At 38.3% G+C, this 16,161-nt stretch overlaps 1 protein-coding gene across 5 annotated transcripts in view; it reads left to right on the top strand.

Annotated features, from left to right (window-relative positions):
- TANC1 (tetratricopeptide repeat, ankyrin repeat and coiled-coil containing 1) overlaps positions 1-16,161 on the top strand; it is a 285,098-nt gene that overhangs the window by 155,395 nt on the left and 113,542 nt on the right. For 4 of the 5 annotated variants that reach the window (XM_043995707.1, XM_043995705.1, XM_043995706.1 and 1 more), the window contains one exon: positions 6,699-6,803. The exons of the other annotated variant lie outside the window; for it this stretch is intronic. In XM_043995707.1, coding sequence (XP_043851642.1) covers positions 6,699-6,803 — 105 coding nt within the window. The remainder of the gene's footprint in view (positions 1-6,698; positions 6,804-16,161) is intronic. 5 annotated transcript variants of the gene reach the window in all.

Below are 16,161 nucleotides of genomic sequence, written 5' to 3'. Positions count from 1 at the left end.
AATCTGCCATCACTACTATGAGCCAGCCCCAACTCCCAACAGGCTGTTTGAGGAGGGAACAGGCCAGTCCAAAAGGATATGGAGCTGACCTGTTCATATGCTGATCTGTAGTAGGATCAAGCTTTGAGTAGCCCCTGCATTTCCAATCTGGCCAAGGTAGGGAGACCCTAGCGGCCTCTTAAAAATGAATGAATAATGAATGAATGAATGAAGGCAAATATGACTGCTGGCTATATCTTAGTGTACTTTGTGGGGACTCATATTACATTCTTAATAATTTGGGATAGGAGTTGGACTAGATGATTTCTAAGATTCCTTTCAGTCCTAAGATTCTTTGATTTCTTTCTATTTACTGTCATATTCTTTCTATTTACTTACCTGTTTTTACATATGATTGCTATGTATTCAGAAATGTGCTGCATTTCACTGGTATTCAGAGTAAAGGGGTAGGTGGAAAATGTGCAAATTTGAAGTGATCTGGCACAGATTTGAAGCTTGTTCAGTTGTTTCCTATTCTTTGTGATCTCACTTGGGGTTGTGGGGGGTTTTTTGGTGGGTTTTTTTTTTTTCTAAGTTGCTAGAGTGGTTTGCCAGTTCCTTCTCTAGCTCATTTTACAGAGAAGGAAACTGAGGCAAACAGGCTTAAATGACTTGCCCAGCTAGTAAGTGTCTGAGGCTGGATTTGAACTCGAGTCTTCCTGTCTTTAGGGTCTTTCCTGACTCTCTGTGACCTCATTTGGGGTTTTCTTGGCAAAGATACTGGAATAGTTTGCCATGTCCTTCCTTCTCTAGCTCATTTTGCAGATAAGGACACTGTGGTAAACAAGCAGGGTTAAGTGACTAGCAGGGTCGCACAGCTAGTAAGTATCTGAGGCCAGATTTGTACTTGGGTCTTCCTGACTCCTCACTGCCCAGATTTCTGAGTCCTATAGATGATTATCCCCATTAGAATTCTCATTTCTCCCCTGTGGGACAGCAAGAAGAATGGCTAGGATCTGGTGCTTTGTAGAGAGGTGGTCAACCATAGGTGTAGAGTGAGGCATACAGTTTCTGAATGAATGAATGAAAAAACATTCAATACTATTATGTGCCAGACACTATGCTAATTAGGCTCCGGTGAAGCAGCTATGACAGTCACTGGCCTCAAGGAGTTTATGTGGGCAGTTTGTTGAATTGTTTAGCTTGAATGCACTCATTAGTTACCAGGAAGTTTTATGAGTGGGGGCATTGAGACAATGATATAAGAGACAGACACACAGACCACAGACAGACACATAGGCTAAGCTTTCACACATTCTCAAAGGAGTGTTGAGAAAGAATAGCTCGTAGCTTAAGAGTATAGCAAGATTCAGGAGCAGCCAGGTGGTACAGTGGATAAAGCACTGACCCTGGATTCAGGAGGACCTGAGTTCAAATCTGGTCTCAGATACTTGACACTTACTAGCTGTGTGGCCCTGGGCAAGTCACTTAACCCTCATCTCCCCCCCCCCCCCAAGTAATATTTTTAAAAAAGAGTATAGTGAGATTTTTGCTCATTTAAGGGCCAAATTCAATATGAGGAAAGTTAATTGGGTGGCTCGCCATAATATTGGGGTAAGGAAGGAGATTAACAGCCTTTAAAAAACAAAACAAAACAGGGTTTATTAACAAGAACAAATGTAAAATACAAGTGAGATTAGTAGAACTAGAGACAAAGGAAAAAGGGAATAGGGGAAGGAAAATACTACTACCTGAAATCACACCAACTGGATTCAGCTGTTCCCAAAGAACAAAACGGCTGTGCTCTGTCTCTCTTACTCTCACACGCCAGAATGGAGAATCTCTTTCCTTCTCCTTCCCAGAAAACCCCAGGCTGTGTGCACACAGCCCTAGGCTAATTGGCTAGCAACCCTGATTGATAGTCACATGACTGCCCTCACTGGGCTTCTAGTCTTTATAATTTGGCCTGGCCCATGTAGGTGTCAGGGAGTGGTGATGACGTGAGCTGCAGCGCCATGTTGACAGCTACAGCCAGTGGGTAGAGCATCATGCCAGCCATGCTGGCCGGGGCGAGCCCTGGGGCTTCTAATTTTAGCCAAAGATGGGGTCATAGAAACCTCAAATCACAATTAATTCTTTATACTCAGTTCAACTTGAATGAAAGGTGGTATAACAGAAAACACCCAGCTATCCCAGAGAGTGTTCTCTGTGAGGGAACCTTTCAACAGAAGGTGGTAATACAATATTTCTGTACCTACCATCTTCTCTCTATTTTAGAAGCAAAGATAAGTTTTATTAGCCAAACTAGTCATATAGATCCTGGCAGGGACTTGGGGACCATTTTTTCAAGCTCTGTTTAGATGATATAGGCTCACACATTTTGGACTTGAAAGTGCCTTTGAGGTCAAATAACTCATTAGTTCAGCTCCCTCATTTGGAAACTGAAGCACAGAGAAATCAGGTGACTTGCTAAAGTTAAATTTTTGTGGTCTGATTATTTTCATTTGTCATCTTTAAGATCAGTGGCATCAAAATCAGGAAGAAACAGGGGCTACTAAACAGTCCATAAGGATCCCACAGATCACATATTGACTTAGAAAATCACATATTAATATCCTCAAGGTTTTATTGTATTTTTATTTATTGACTTAGAAAATCACATTAATATTCTTGAAGTTTCAATGTTTTTAAAATTTATTTTAAAATCTATTTATTTAAAAAACATTTCCCAATTCCATTTCTTTTTTTTTTTTTTTTTTTTTTTTTTTTGCGGGGCAATGGGGGTCAAGTGACTTGCCCGGGGTCACACAACCAGTAAGTGTTAAGTGTCTGAGGCCAGATTTGAACTCAGGTACTCCTGAATCCAGGGCCGGTGCTTTATCCACTGCGCCACCTAGCTGCCCCCTTCCCAATTCCATTTCATTCTGGTTTGGGTGCACTTGGGAGTGCTGTGGGTACTATATGTTTGACACCTCTTTTTAAGAACACTTAGAGAGCATGATATAATGTCAAGAACTCTGAATGGAGCCAGCAATCCTCTGCTCTAATCCTAGCTTTGTAAAATGAGGAGCTCATGTGACTGCAAAGGCTCTTTCTAGGAGTAAAGCCTATGAATATGAAATGTTTCAGTCATCCATTTCATTGAACATTTATTATATGTCTACAAGGAGCAATGTACTGGGCTCCGTACTAGAGGAAAGAAAAGTAGATTGCATATATTTATTGTGCTTTGCAGTTTACAAAGCAGTTGGACTCAGCGAAGTTAATGTAAGCTTTAGATTACCCAGCTAGTACTTGTTAGGTCATATCAGGCATGCGTGGTTAACTAAACATATAATAAAAAGAAAACAATATCCCATACCCATTTAGATTACGCCAGTGACTGAATCCGATTCATTGATATGGTTAAGTTTAGCCTTCCGTTTGTGCTGATTCAGAGCATCCATCCATTCTTGCCAGTTGTAGGTGATTATTGTCCATGTACTCCTACAAGTTTGCTCCAGGGGTTCCCAGTGAATAAGATAGGGATCCAAAGTGATTTTTCAAAGTAAATTTTTATTGATATCTTTTTTTACGTTACTAGAGTCTCTTCTACCTTTCCCCATCCCCAGAGAGCCATCCTGTATTACAAATAATATTTTTAAAGGGGAAAAAAAAGAGAAGGAAGAGACAAAAAATTCAGCAAAACCAATCAATACATTGAAAACATTTATAATATAGTTAATATTTCATAGCCATTGACCTTTCCTGATTTTTAAAAGGAGTTACTGAGTGGGGCTGTCTTATCTTATCCTTTTTTGGGGGCAAATGCCTTTTCTTTGTAATGTTGCAACATTCACTTTTGATTGTTTTGTGGTTCTTTCCATTTATATTATTGTATTCTACGTGTGTGTTGTTTTCTTGAATTTGCTTACTTCACTCTGCATCAGTTCATGTACAGCTTTCCATGATTCTCAGTATTCATATTCATTATTCCTAATAACACAATAAAAATGTTCTATTATGTTCATGTTTGTTTAGCTAATCTCCAGTCAATTGTCATCAACCTTCCTCCAAATTCTTTGTTACCCTAAAAAAGTGCTTCAATAAATATTTTGGTGTGTATGGGTGCTTTCTTCCTATTAGTAGCCTTTCTTAGGGGTGTAAGCCTAGTAGTGGAACCTTAGGGTCAAAAGGCATGGTCATACTTTTCACATTATTTGAATAATTCTAAAGTGTTTTCCAAAATGGTTGTGTTGTTCACAGCAACATCAACAATGGATCAGTGTTCCTATCTCCCCACAACCCTTCTGACATTGATTCCGCCTATCTTTTTTCATCTTTCTCAATTTGCATGGTGTGAGTCAGGATGTCAAGGTTGTTTTTAATTTGCATTTCTCTTATTATCAATGTTTTAGAGCATACATGATGACTACTGGGTTGCTATTCTTGTGAGAACTGTTTGTTAACTATCTTAAGATAATTTAAAAAATGCTTGGTAGGGTAAGCTATCTTTATCTACAATGCAACATTTTTTAAAATACTGTTGCAATCAGCTAACTTTAGAATCTGTTCAAATATTTAAAGAAAGGTAGAGAAAGGAAAATAGAATAAAGTCCCTGTGATTTTTAGAAATTGATTCCATTTTACAGTATTTTAGGCACAGCTGTGTGTGAGATTTGGCTTAAATAAAAGGACCAATTTGAGTGGAAGATATTTATACTTGCTTACTAATATTAGTCTGCCTTTGCACATTCCTACCCTTGGGGTAGTTCAGGTGCCAACGAGTAGCAAAAAGCTGGGTGGGGAGCTTTCTTTGTCCTGTCCAGCCTTCTGGCACCATTTTGGACCCAGATGTGCCGCATTTTTGGGTAATGAAAGAGTTGGCATCTGGAAAGTTTTATATGATCAAAACTCCTTTAAAAAAAGAGCAAAGACTGGTTTTTCTAAGTTTCCTATGTTGCCAGGCTGGCATGGATGCTTTTTTAGACTACAGTCTCTCTACCCTCTTCCCCCTCACTGGAGTGGGGCAGAAAGAGGTGGATTGGAATAAATCCAGGAACAGTAGCAGTCTTTCTTCCTCTCTATAGCTGTTTTATTTTGAATCTAGATACAACCTTTTGGGGAAGAGTTCAATATTAAAAAACCTTTAGACTGCTTGGTTTCCTGTGACTCTATAACACTTAGATTTGGATTGGGTAGAAAGCTGTCTGTTCAATGGTTATCAAAATGAGGATGCAGGGGGATGTCTAAGGGCCATGTACCTCCTCAGGGAGGATTTTTTTCCCCTTCCTTTGAGTAACTGAGTTTGTCAAAGATGAGTTTCCTCACAGGAAATGGTGACAGAAGCCAAAATGTATAGTTGTTTGTGCCTACCTGGGGTAGGTATATATCCTGAAGACCAGCTCTAGTTTGTTCTTCCTTACCCCACGGAAATACCACCGCACCCCCTCCTAGGCCAGTACCTTATTTATAAAAACAAAGAAACAAACAAAACAGAACAAAAAACCAGGCTTAATGTAACTTTATTGAATATGGCAACTTTAAAAAAATAATAAAGTTCTAAGGGCATTATTGTCTTTTGGGCCATTTAAAAGTAGCAGTATTGCTAAATACGTGGATAAATGCATTTATTTTATAATATAAATAAAGAGTATTTTTTCTAGTAAGCCTTTAGATGGCAGTATTACTCACTGTTAACCACTTTTTAGGGAGTTTCAAAATTCTCATTCTTTTAGAATGTTTTTGTTAGATGGGACCTGAAAGGTAACCCATTCGTTGTACTGATGAGTCAACTGAGGCTCAGAAAATTTGAATTAACAGCTAATTAGTAGATAGACCCCAAGTTCCTTAAGTCAGAGTCCATCGCTTTCTATATTACACTGTGTTGTTCTTCCTGTGTATTTAGAATATTTCTTTTTGCTGTACTTCTGTAGTTGAACACTTTCTGGATTTCTTATTGCCACAATTTTGTTTATTTTTTAAGCTAGGGATAATTCCTGTAAATAGGAAGGGACAGTCAGAATATTGAATCTTTAATGAAGTATTTTGGTTTTTTATAAAAAAAAATGAGGTTGAGTAAGGGCAGTGAGATGTACCTTTTTTATTAACACTGAGTCAGAAGAGGGAAAGTGGCTATTTCTTTTTCAGCACAAATGCAGTTAACTTTCAAGAAGATCACTTTTCTCCTGCCCCTCACAATGAGGTTTTGCGTCACCAGTGGGATAAAATGCCCAGCGATAAAACGCGGCTGCTGTGCTGAAGTATTTGGAGTGTGTTAATGTTACAAGCTGTCTGCTTGCAATCTCCATCTCTTACTTCATAGATACCAGGCAGCCAAATTATCTTCATTCAGGGGAAAAAAGCTCTGAATAAAGAGAAGCCCTGACCACAAGTTGTCCAGGTTTGAACATGTCAGAATCACCCACTTTACATGCACTGACAGCAGCTTTAGGAATGTCACACAGAAAATTAGTGGTTTTTGTTTACTCTCAGAGTTTACATTCCCAAACCGAACTAATGTGGTTTCTTCTCTGGCAGCCTGGACTGGACATTCCCTGATTCCAACTGAAGTGGTTTGGTGTGGGTGTGGGTGGATGCGTGTGTCTGGTGGGGGTTGGGGGGAAGAGTAGCATTTCCTTTAGACTTATTTGGAGCTTGGTGAGGACACATACTGTACATTCTGAAGCTTTCTTTGCATCTGGAAAAAATTAGACACCCTTGGATCTTTCCTACTGCAGGTCCAATCAGGAAGCCCAAGTATGTGGAGAGTCCCAGAGTACCAGGAGATGCAGTTATAATACCATTGAGAAAAGTGTCAGAGTCAACAGAATCCAATCAGAATGGTAAGAATGTGTTTTCAGTGATTTTTTTTTTTTAAACACATAAAAATAATCTCCATTTCAGAGAGCTAGTTAAGGTAATTCCAGCATCTTTTAAAGGAATACTTTGCTGGATTTCATGGTTTTCATAGAGAAAGTTTTCCTGGTTACAAGGAACTGGTTATCTGTGTACACCCCTGAAATCCTACCTGTTTTTAGAAAGATTTAGTGGGCATGTGGTAAATGAATGTGCATTTATTTAAGCTCTAGCTGTCTTCGCGGCCCCCCCCCCCCCCGCCCTTTGCTGTCTCTCAAAAGGAAAAAAAACCCACCCACCATAGTAACTGTCATCTAGAGTAATGTTTTTGTTTGCAATCCTTCCTTCTCTCTTTTAAAAAGTTCAATCAGCTGGCTTGGAAAAAGAAAGTTTTTATAGCAAGGGATCAAGCTTTCATAGCAGCTATCTCCTCTATAAAGTGAATTTATATATTTTAAACATTTTCAAAATCTTTAAATAGAACCAACATATGAATGTTTTAATAGCAAGGGAGAGAAACCCTCCAATTGGATTGAATATGATACATTGAGAATCGTTTTATTTGTATTTTTTTCCCCCCGGCTATAAATTTCTGGAAGTATGTTTAGCTGACATTAAATGAAGTCATCACACATACTAGATTTATTAATAGCGCTCTTTGTTCTTTTGATGTGATTCTAAGAATTCACTTGTTAATTCCTATAGAGGCCAACTTCAGTTTATAAAAAGGACTGTTAAAAAAAAGTTCATCTGTAAATTGGTTTGGCACTTGTAGCACAATTTTCCATAGTAACAGTGTTATAAATGATGATTAAGTTTGCAAGCTAGCTGATTTTGTAAAATGAGGAAATATATAATTATTTGAACAGGATCACTTTGAGGGGCAAATGAAATAATGCATCTAAAGGGTTTTGTAAACTCTAAATTGTAAAAATATTAATAATGATGATTATATATTAAAACATTATCTATAAAAATCACAACGATGATGACTAAATCCACAGTTTAGTCTATTGCAGTATAATATTATAGATTAAAACCTAACCTTGTTCTTAGATTTAGAGTTGGAAGGGACTTTAAAGGTCAAGAGTCCAACCCCCTTATTTTACAGTTGAGGAAACAGGCTCATAAGGGTTAAAGTGATTTGCTAGGCTATCCTGAAGTGAACTTAGAACCAAGGTCTTCCTTTTTAAAAATTAAATTAAATTTTTTGAGTTCTTCCTTAATTGTAAATTCAGTGCTCTATCCACTCTGCTGTACTACCTCTTTTAATTATTTATTTTTTAAAAATCTTATTGAGAACATGTGAATACAACTCATCCCTCTCAACATATCAATTACCCAAGCAAATTTGGGAGTCCCCTTCTAATAGCAAAGGCTTTCATTGGAAAGTGTTGGTATGGTTACCCTAATGATGAAGTTACATGGGCTGGTGATGGAGTAAGAAAGAATGAAATAGAGTACAGGAAAGGGAGCAAGGATATTTGAGTTGAACATGAGAAGGAATAAGTAGGAACAGTGCTAGGACCCCATGGTGGCAGTGGGGAAGTAGATTTAGGAGATGAGAGAGGAGTAGCATCTGATGTACCGTGTGGTAGGAGAGCCCACCAAGATAGGATGGGTTTCCTTTCTTCTCAATTCTCCAGGTCCCATACAGTAGAGACACAGTTGGGCCTCTTTATTATAAATATCTAGGACTATCTGTATGTGTTTATCCTCCCCCTCTATGTATACACACAATGAACAGGGAAAAAAATGTACAACTTTTACAATTTAAACCAACATCAAACACACCTGATTTCTATGTTTAAATCCCCAAGTTCAATGTTGGAACTCTTCTAGATAAAATTTTACTCTCATTAACCTCCTCAGTTTAATCAGTGAGTCCAATTGGCCATGCAGTTGCCAGATTGGCTGTCCTAGACACCATGTGCTTTTATACAGATAACATTTCTTAATCCCTGCCTGGATAGGAATACTACTAAGAATCTATTCAGTCTGCAAAATTATGCCTTTATAAAATTCAGTACACATGGTATTCTCTTTCTCTCTCTCTCTCTCTCTCTCTCTCTCTCTCTCTCTCTCTCTCTCTCTCTCTCTCTCTCTCTCCCTCCCTCCCTCCCTCCCTCCCTCCCTCCTTCCCTCCCTCCCTCCCCCCTGTGTGTGTGTGTGTGTGTGTGTGTGTGTGTGTGTGTGTGTGTGTGTGTAGGGGGGAAGTGACAATTTCTCATTTTGGAGTTCTCTTTCTCTCTTTAAAATCCCAGAGTTCCCTTTTCTTCCATGGGGATCTCGTTGAATTTAGGTCCAAGATGAAGTAACTTCAAGTGCATTGATGGCCACAGGCCAGCAATGTTGTTAGTGACTAGCATAGGATTTGCTCATGTGCTCTTCTCCTCTCTTGAGAAATGAGCCCTTTGATTTAACATCAGCTATTCCCAGATGTAACCAGAGCCATGACATGACTACCCTTGAAGCATCAGAAAATGTCTTCGTACCCACAACAAAAGGAGCAAACCCTTTGTGTCTCTTCTCCCCGCAGCCTTGCATCTCTGAATGGGAAGGAGAAGTTTAGTTGAAGGGGTATAGTTTCAGATTTAAAACTTATGAAACCATCATAGTTTTTATAAGAATAAGGTCATGCATTTTGGGACTAAGGGAAGCCTCATCAGAGTTCTCTGTACAAAGGCTTGATGAGGAGGAATTTGCGTAAAGGAATTGAACATGACAATTAGTAATGGGCTGCGTGGTTAGTAATCCCTGTAGAATTTTTGAAACCTCATTGGGGTTAATTAATTTTGCCATATATGAAAATAAGGTCTTTATTCTTAAGTCATTGTACCTAGAGAAGCATCTGGTACCAAAAGAAGGAAAAGAAGAATTTGAAATCTAAACTCAAGTAGAGGTTCATGAGTCAACAAAACATTTTCTGTTAAATAGGCAGTTACTAAATGCCACTCATGTTCTAAGATCCTTGAAGGTAGTTGGGCCTTAGATAGGGTTTTACAGATAACAACTGCAGTTCCTTTTTTTTCTTTGGTGAAACAAAAATTATAGAAAACCACCTTTAAAAATCAACTTTGGGGGGCGGCTAGGTGGCGCAGTGGATAAAGCACCGGCCTTGGATTCAGGAGTACCTGAGTTCAAATCCGGTTTCAGACACTTAACACTTACTAGCTGTGTGACTCTGGGCAAGTCACTTAACCCCCATTGCCCCGCAAAAAAAAAAAAAAAATCAACTTTGCACCTGTATGAACTGATATATAGTGAAGTAAGCAGAACCAAGAGAATGCTGTGCACAGAAACAGCAATATTGTTCGATGAAGAACTGTGAATGACTTAACTATTCTCAGCAATAGAATGATCCAAGATAATCCCAAAGGACTAATGATGAAACATACTATCCACCACCACAGAAAGAACTGATATTGATTGAACACAGAGTGAAGCATGCTATTTAAAATTTTTTTTCTTTTAAGTTTTCTTGTTGAAAATGACTAATAGAGTAATGTTTTACATAATTGCACATGTATAAACCATATCTGATTGCTTACCGCCTCAGGGAGGGTGAATGGGAAGGAGGGATAAAATTTGGAGCTCAAAACTATAAAAAAAAGTTTACTATTTTAAAAAAATCAACTTTGCATCTCAGTTTAGAATTTATTTTACTTTTGACAAGAGGCATTTTTGGTATATATTTCTACATCTCTATAGTAGATAGAAATGATGTTCAAAATCTAGGGAACCTAGCCTACTTAATAACTACTTGTGAAATATCACATTGACTTGTGAAATATTAAACCATTCCCAAGTTTTTAGATTTATCTTAATCCAGCAAGTTGCCTTCATACCTTTGTTAACGTGGTTCTCATTTTTAACTTATTCTTAGTTTTTAATTGTGAAGTAATTTACTTAAAAACAAAAAAGCTCATCTCACTTGAATTTTTGTTTAGGAACATTTAAATCTATTTTCCTTTAGGATCATGCTGTGAATCCAAAAGGCCCCATAGAGATCATCTAGCTTAATCCCTTCACTTGACAGATGAAGAAACTGAGACCTCAGGAAACAGTAATTTGTCTTTGGTCATACATATAGATTCTAATGAGGGCAGCTAGATAGCACAGTGAGTAGAGTGCTAGACCTAGAGTGAGGAAGACCTGAGTTTAAATCTGGCCTCAAACACCAGCTGTGTAACCTATGGCAAGTCACAATCCTTTTTGCTTCCATTTCCTCATCTGTAAAATGAGCTGGAGAAGAAAATGGCAAACAACTTCAGTGTCTCTGCCAAGAAAACCTAAATGGGTCACAAAGAGTTAAACATGAACAACAATAGGTTCAGCGGTAGATTCTAAGTGCTTAGAATCTATAAGTACTTAATATTTAGTATTAATTAATATTAAGTATACAAGTACTTAATATTCTTTAACGATGATATGGAAAATTATAAGAAGATGCGAACATGAGACCTCGGGAAGACCTTGGCTCTGGAGACAGATTCTGTGTTCAAATATTGTCTTTGATACTTTTGACCTATGTGGGCAAGCTATTTAAACTTCCAGGACCTCAATTTATTCATATGTAAAAATGAGGTCTGAGGTTTCTTTTAGTTATAAATCTTTGGTCTTATGGGGTTAAGAGGTAGGTGAAAAAAGTGTTCAGGTGAAGATTTAGAGGAAAAATCATAGCCCATCTAATAAAGTGTTAAACTCGGGCTTTGCCTATTAAAATGTGATGATTGCTATATAGGTGAAGTAGCAAAACCCCAAGAAATTAACTTTAAATATGTATGAAAACAGATTAGTTTGAAGGGATTATGGCAGAGTGTGGGGTAGATTCTCAGTAAGGAAATCAGCTCATAGGGCATTGTAGGGTCCAGGCTAGATGTAGTTAAGACCTAGACTTATGTGGTGATGGTGGGATTGGGCTAATCCAAAGGATGTTTTATTTTTTATATGTGTGTATGTACAGACATACATAGAATATATACATATTGTATATATATACACATACACACTCCTTTCCTTCTTTCTCTTTTTCTTTCTTTCTTTCTTTCTTTCTTTCTTTCTTTCTTTCTTTCTTTCTTTCTTTCTTTCTTTCTTTCTTTCTTTCTTTCTTTCTTTCTTTCTTTCTTTCTTTCTTTCTTTCTTTCTTTCTTTCTTTCTTTCTTTCTTTCTTTCTTTCTTTCTTTCTTTCTTTCTTTCTTTCTTTCTTTCTTTCTTTCTTTCTTTCTTTCTTTCTTTCTTTCTTTCTTTCTTTCTTTCTTTCTTTCTTTCTTTCTTTCTTTCTTTCTTTCTTTCTTTCTTTCTTTCTTTCTTTTTGCAGGGCAATGAGGGTTAAGTGACTTGCCCAGGGTCACACAGCTAGTAAGTGTCAAGTGTCTGAGGTCGGATTTGAACTCAGGTACTCCTGAATCCAGGACCAGTGCTCTATCCACTGCGCCACCTAGCTGCCCACACACACTTTATTTCAACATTCATTTTAAAAAATGTTGAGTTCCAGATTCTTTTCCTCCCTCTAGCCCTTCCCCCATCCATGGAGAAGGCAAGTAGTATATCATTTATAATGTGATGTCATGCAAAACATTTCCATATTACTATGTTTCTGTCTCCCCCCCTTTACTTCCTTCCCCCCACTCCAAGCAAGAAAAGTAAAGTGGGAAAAAAGATGTTTCCGTCTTAACTCAAGGTTCATTAGTTTTCTCTCTGAATGTGGATAGCATTTTTCATCATGAGTCCCCAAAGGACGTTATAGAAAGGAATTTGTCCACAGATTGGATTAGGATAGGCCCCACCCTATATTCCTCTTCCTCATATAGTACTTCCCTTTCTGTTTTCTAAGGTATTGTCAAACTAGCCTTCTCGCTGTCCTCACACATGGCATTCTAGTTCTTGTCTCTCCAAGCCTCTTCCCTGGCAGTGCCTCCTGCCTGGAATTTATCCCTTCCTTCTGTAGAAAACCTCTCACTTCTTCAAGAAGGAACTTAAGCATGATCTTCTATGTAAAACCTTTCCCGACCTTCCCAAGTACATCTGCCCTTCCTTAACAACAAGCTTGTATTTATTCTCTATGTATAAGAGAAGTATGACATTGTGGACAGAGAGCTGGTTCTAAGTCTGGCCTCTGGCATGGACTGGCTGTGTGACCTCTGGGATAGTCACCCTCTCCACGTCCCAGACAACTCTCCAGGAGTATGTTACAAAGAAAGCGCTGACCTACACTGGTAGAGGGAATTTCCTTTCCCAGGCTAGCCCCTGTTGTTAATATACAAGGTGGCTCAAAAGTCTTAGTTATTAAAGTTATTAAAGCTGCACTAAGACTTTTGGGATGCCCTATATGTGCATATCTCCCTGATAGAATATAAACTTCTTGAAAACAGCAGTTGTTTCATTTTTTTGTCTTTGTTGCTTACAGCACATAGCGTGTACTTAATAAACACTTGTTCATTGATTGAGGATGAGAACTAGAAAAGATCATTAGATCTTTCTTGCAAGAGAGGCATTATGAACCTCAAAGGGGTCATTTTTATTAGAATGGTGGGGTTTTAAGCCAGATGGCCGGGGTTTAAGGAGGTAGCAGGTAGATAGAAAGTGAGAGCAGTGGCTATAGACCATGTTGGGTTTGGTAGTGACAGGAGGGAAAGATTGGATGGTCATTAGGGGATGATAAGTTCAGTTTTTTAGGGCAGGCTTGAACACATCTGAAGATGGAAGGGAAGGAACCTTTGGAGAAGGAGAAGTTGAAGATGATGGAGAGGGGAATATTTTGGGGATCAGAATTCTAGTAGTGGTGGAAAGGGATGGAGAGCAGAGGATAAGCAGAAAGATTGTGTGTGTTGTAGGGGTAGGCAAAGAATCCTCTTTTCCCAATACTAGAAGGGAAGGATTGGAAAGCAGATTTTAATCACATGTTGAAAAGACTGGATAAATGTGAGAGAGCTGTATAGGTTGTTTATTATTATTATAATCATCATCACTACAGTTTCCACCACTTAATTATTTTTGTAATTGACATGGCCTTTTATTTATTTCAGAAAGGAAGGGCTATGAATGTACCACATTAAAGAAAAAAAACAAAACCCTTCTGAACAGTAAACATGTGGTAATGAGATATAAGATTGGGGGCAAGTGTTCACTAAAGGCCATTGATTGGGAATATTGTTATTACCTCTACTCTTTGTGGAATATTGGAAAAGGAGGGCAGGATTTTGAGACCTATTCTTCTCATGCTTTTCAATGTTACTGCTGAAGGCGAACCTTTCAAAGTTTACACAGCTAGGTAAGATATTTAATATTTTCTGTTTGTAGTAGATGCAAATTGTTGTTTGCTGTGAACTAAATGGGGCGTGACTTAAAAAAAAAAACTGGCACAGCCCAGCTGTCACATAGCTAGGAAGTGCCAAATGTCTGGGGCCAGATTTGAACTCAGGTCCTCCTGAATCCAGGGCCATGCTTTATCCACTGTGCTGCCCCCACCCCCACCCCCACACGGTCTAGTTTCAAAATATTTTCATATAGCAGTTTGAATTTCTATACCCTGTCAGTGTATCATTGTTATAGTTAAGGTCTCTATGACCTGCCTCTGTATGTTCTTGTTATGGGTGCTGATTAATATGGGGGTAGTGAGAACCTAGGCCTTGACTTGTATTAATGAAGTCTCAAGTCTTAAGTTATCCATTAACTGGGGTCTGAATCCCCTTTAAAGCTCAGATCTAAATTAGAGCTTGGGTCTTAGGTTTTTCTGTTAACCCCTTTTTTGCTTCCTGTATCAATAGCACTACTAGATCTGTATCCCAAAGAGATCGTAGAAAAGGGGAAAGGACCCACATGTACAAAAATATTTATAGCAGCTCTCTTTGTGGTGGCAAAGAATTGGAATGAGGGAATGCCCATCATTTGGGGAATGGCTGAACAAGTTGTGGTATATGAATGTCATGGAATACTATTGTGCTGTAAGAATCGATGAGCAGGAGGATTTCAGAGAAACCTGGAAGGACTTACATGAACTGATGCTGAGTGAGATGAGCAGAACCAGGAAAACATTGTACACAGTAACAGCAACATGGTATGATGATCAGCTGTGATAGACTTGGCTCTTCTCAGCAGTGCAATGATCCAAGACAGTTTCAAAGAACACATGATAGAAAATGTTCTCCACATCCAGAGAAAAGAACTGTGGCTTCTGAATGCAGATTGAACCATACTGTTTCTACTTTTTGGCTGGTTTTTTTTTCTTTTTTGAGGTTTTTCCCTTGTGTTCTGATTCTTCTTTCACAATATGACTAATGCAGAAATATGTTTAATATGATTATACATATGAAACATATCAGATTGCTTTCTGTCTTAGGGAGGGGGAGGGAAGGAGGAAAATTTAGAACTAAAAATCTTATGAAAACAAATGTTGAAAATTATGCATGTAAATGAAAAACAATAAAATACTTTCATGATTAAAAAAACTGGCACAGACATTAATTAGTAAAGCAAGTTCTACTGTGCTTTGGTATTAGCTACAGATATGTTGTTAGGATTTTATTTCTTTAATTAAAAATATAAAGACTTAAGGGGCAGCTAGGTGGCACAATGGATAGAGCACTGGCTTTGGATTCAGAAGGATCTGAGTTCAAATGTGCCCTCAGACATTTGACACTTACTAGCTGTGTGACTCTGGGCAGGTCACTTAACCCTCATTGCGCCCCCCCCCCCCCAAATAAATAAAGACTTAAGTTTTCAGGTTTTGGCTCTTCAGGTATCTTCAATATGGAGAACAGGACAAGAAAAAATGATCATAGCACTTTAGCTTTGTTACAAGTGTTCCTCATTGTCAAGCTTGTCTTTCCTAAAATAGCAACTGTTACCCTCCACCAAGGAACCCCTAAAACTGAAATGAAAAGGTCAGAGTCTGAGAAAGACTGTGTAAGTTAGAGACATATTAAATGGATAAGTGGGTTCACCTAAAGCATGGAATATAGAAGAACAGGAGGAGGGGGAGAAAAAAGATGGGAGGCCTTCCGAGGAAAATGGAGCCGGAACAGCAGGTGAATGAATGGGACATAATAGGACGGATGGGAATCTTATTAAAGGAATAAAGCTTTGAAAAGAGAGAGAGGAAAATAGATGTAGGTGCTGAAAGAAGACCTGTGACATTGTAGTCCAGTACTACAGTAGGGTTTTGGTGGTTTTGTGCTATTGGACAAACCCTTAGTTAGGAAATATTAATTTATATGCCTGTCTTCACTTTCCTCATTTAGTGTTACATGTATTTTCCATCTTTTCTGGGGAAAAAGAGGTTTGGATATGGGTTGATTTGATTTCCAAAGAGTTTTGGACTCTCTGCCCCTACTTTCTGCTCTT

The sequence above is a fragment of the Dromiciops gliroides genome, chromosome 3, assembly GCF_019393635.1.
Source record: "Dromiciops gliroides isolate mDroGli1 chromosome 3, mDroGli1.pri, whole genome shotgun sequence".
NCBI classification, from domain to species: Eukaryota; Metazoa; Chordata; class Mammalia; order Microbiotheria; family Microbiotheriidae; genus Dromiciops; species Dromiciops gliroides.
The sequence above is the reverse complement of the archived record's forward strand: the minus strand, read 5'-3'. Positions and strand labels throughout refer to the sequence as shown.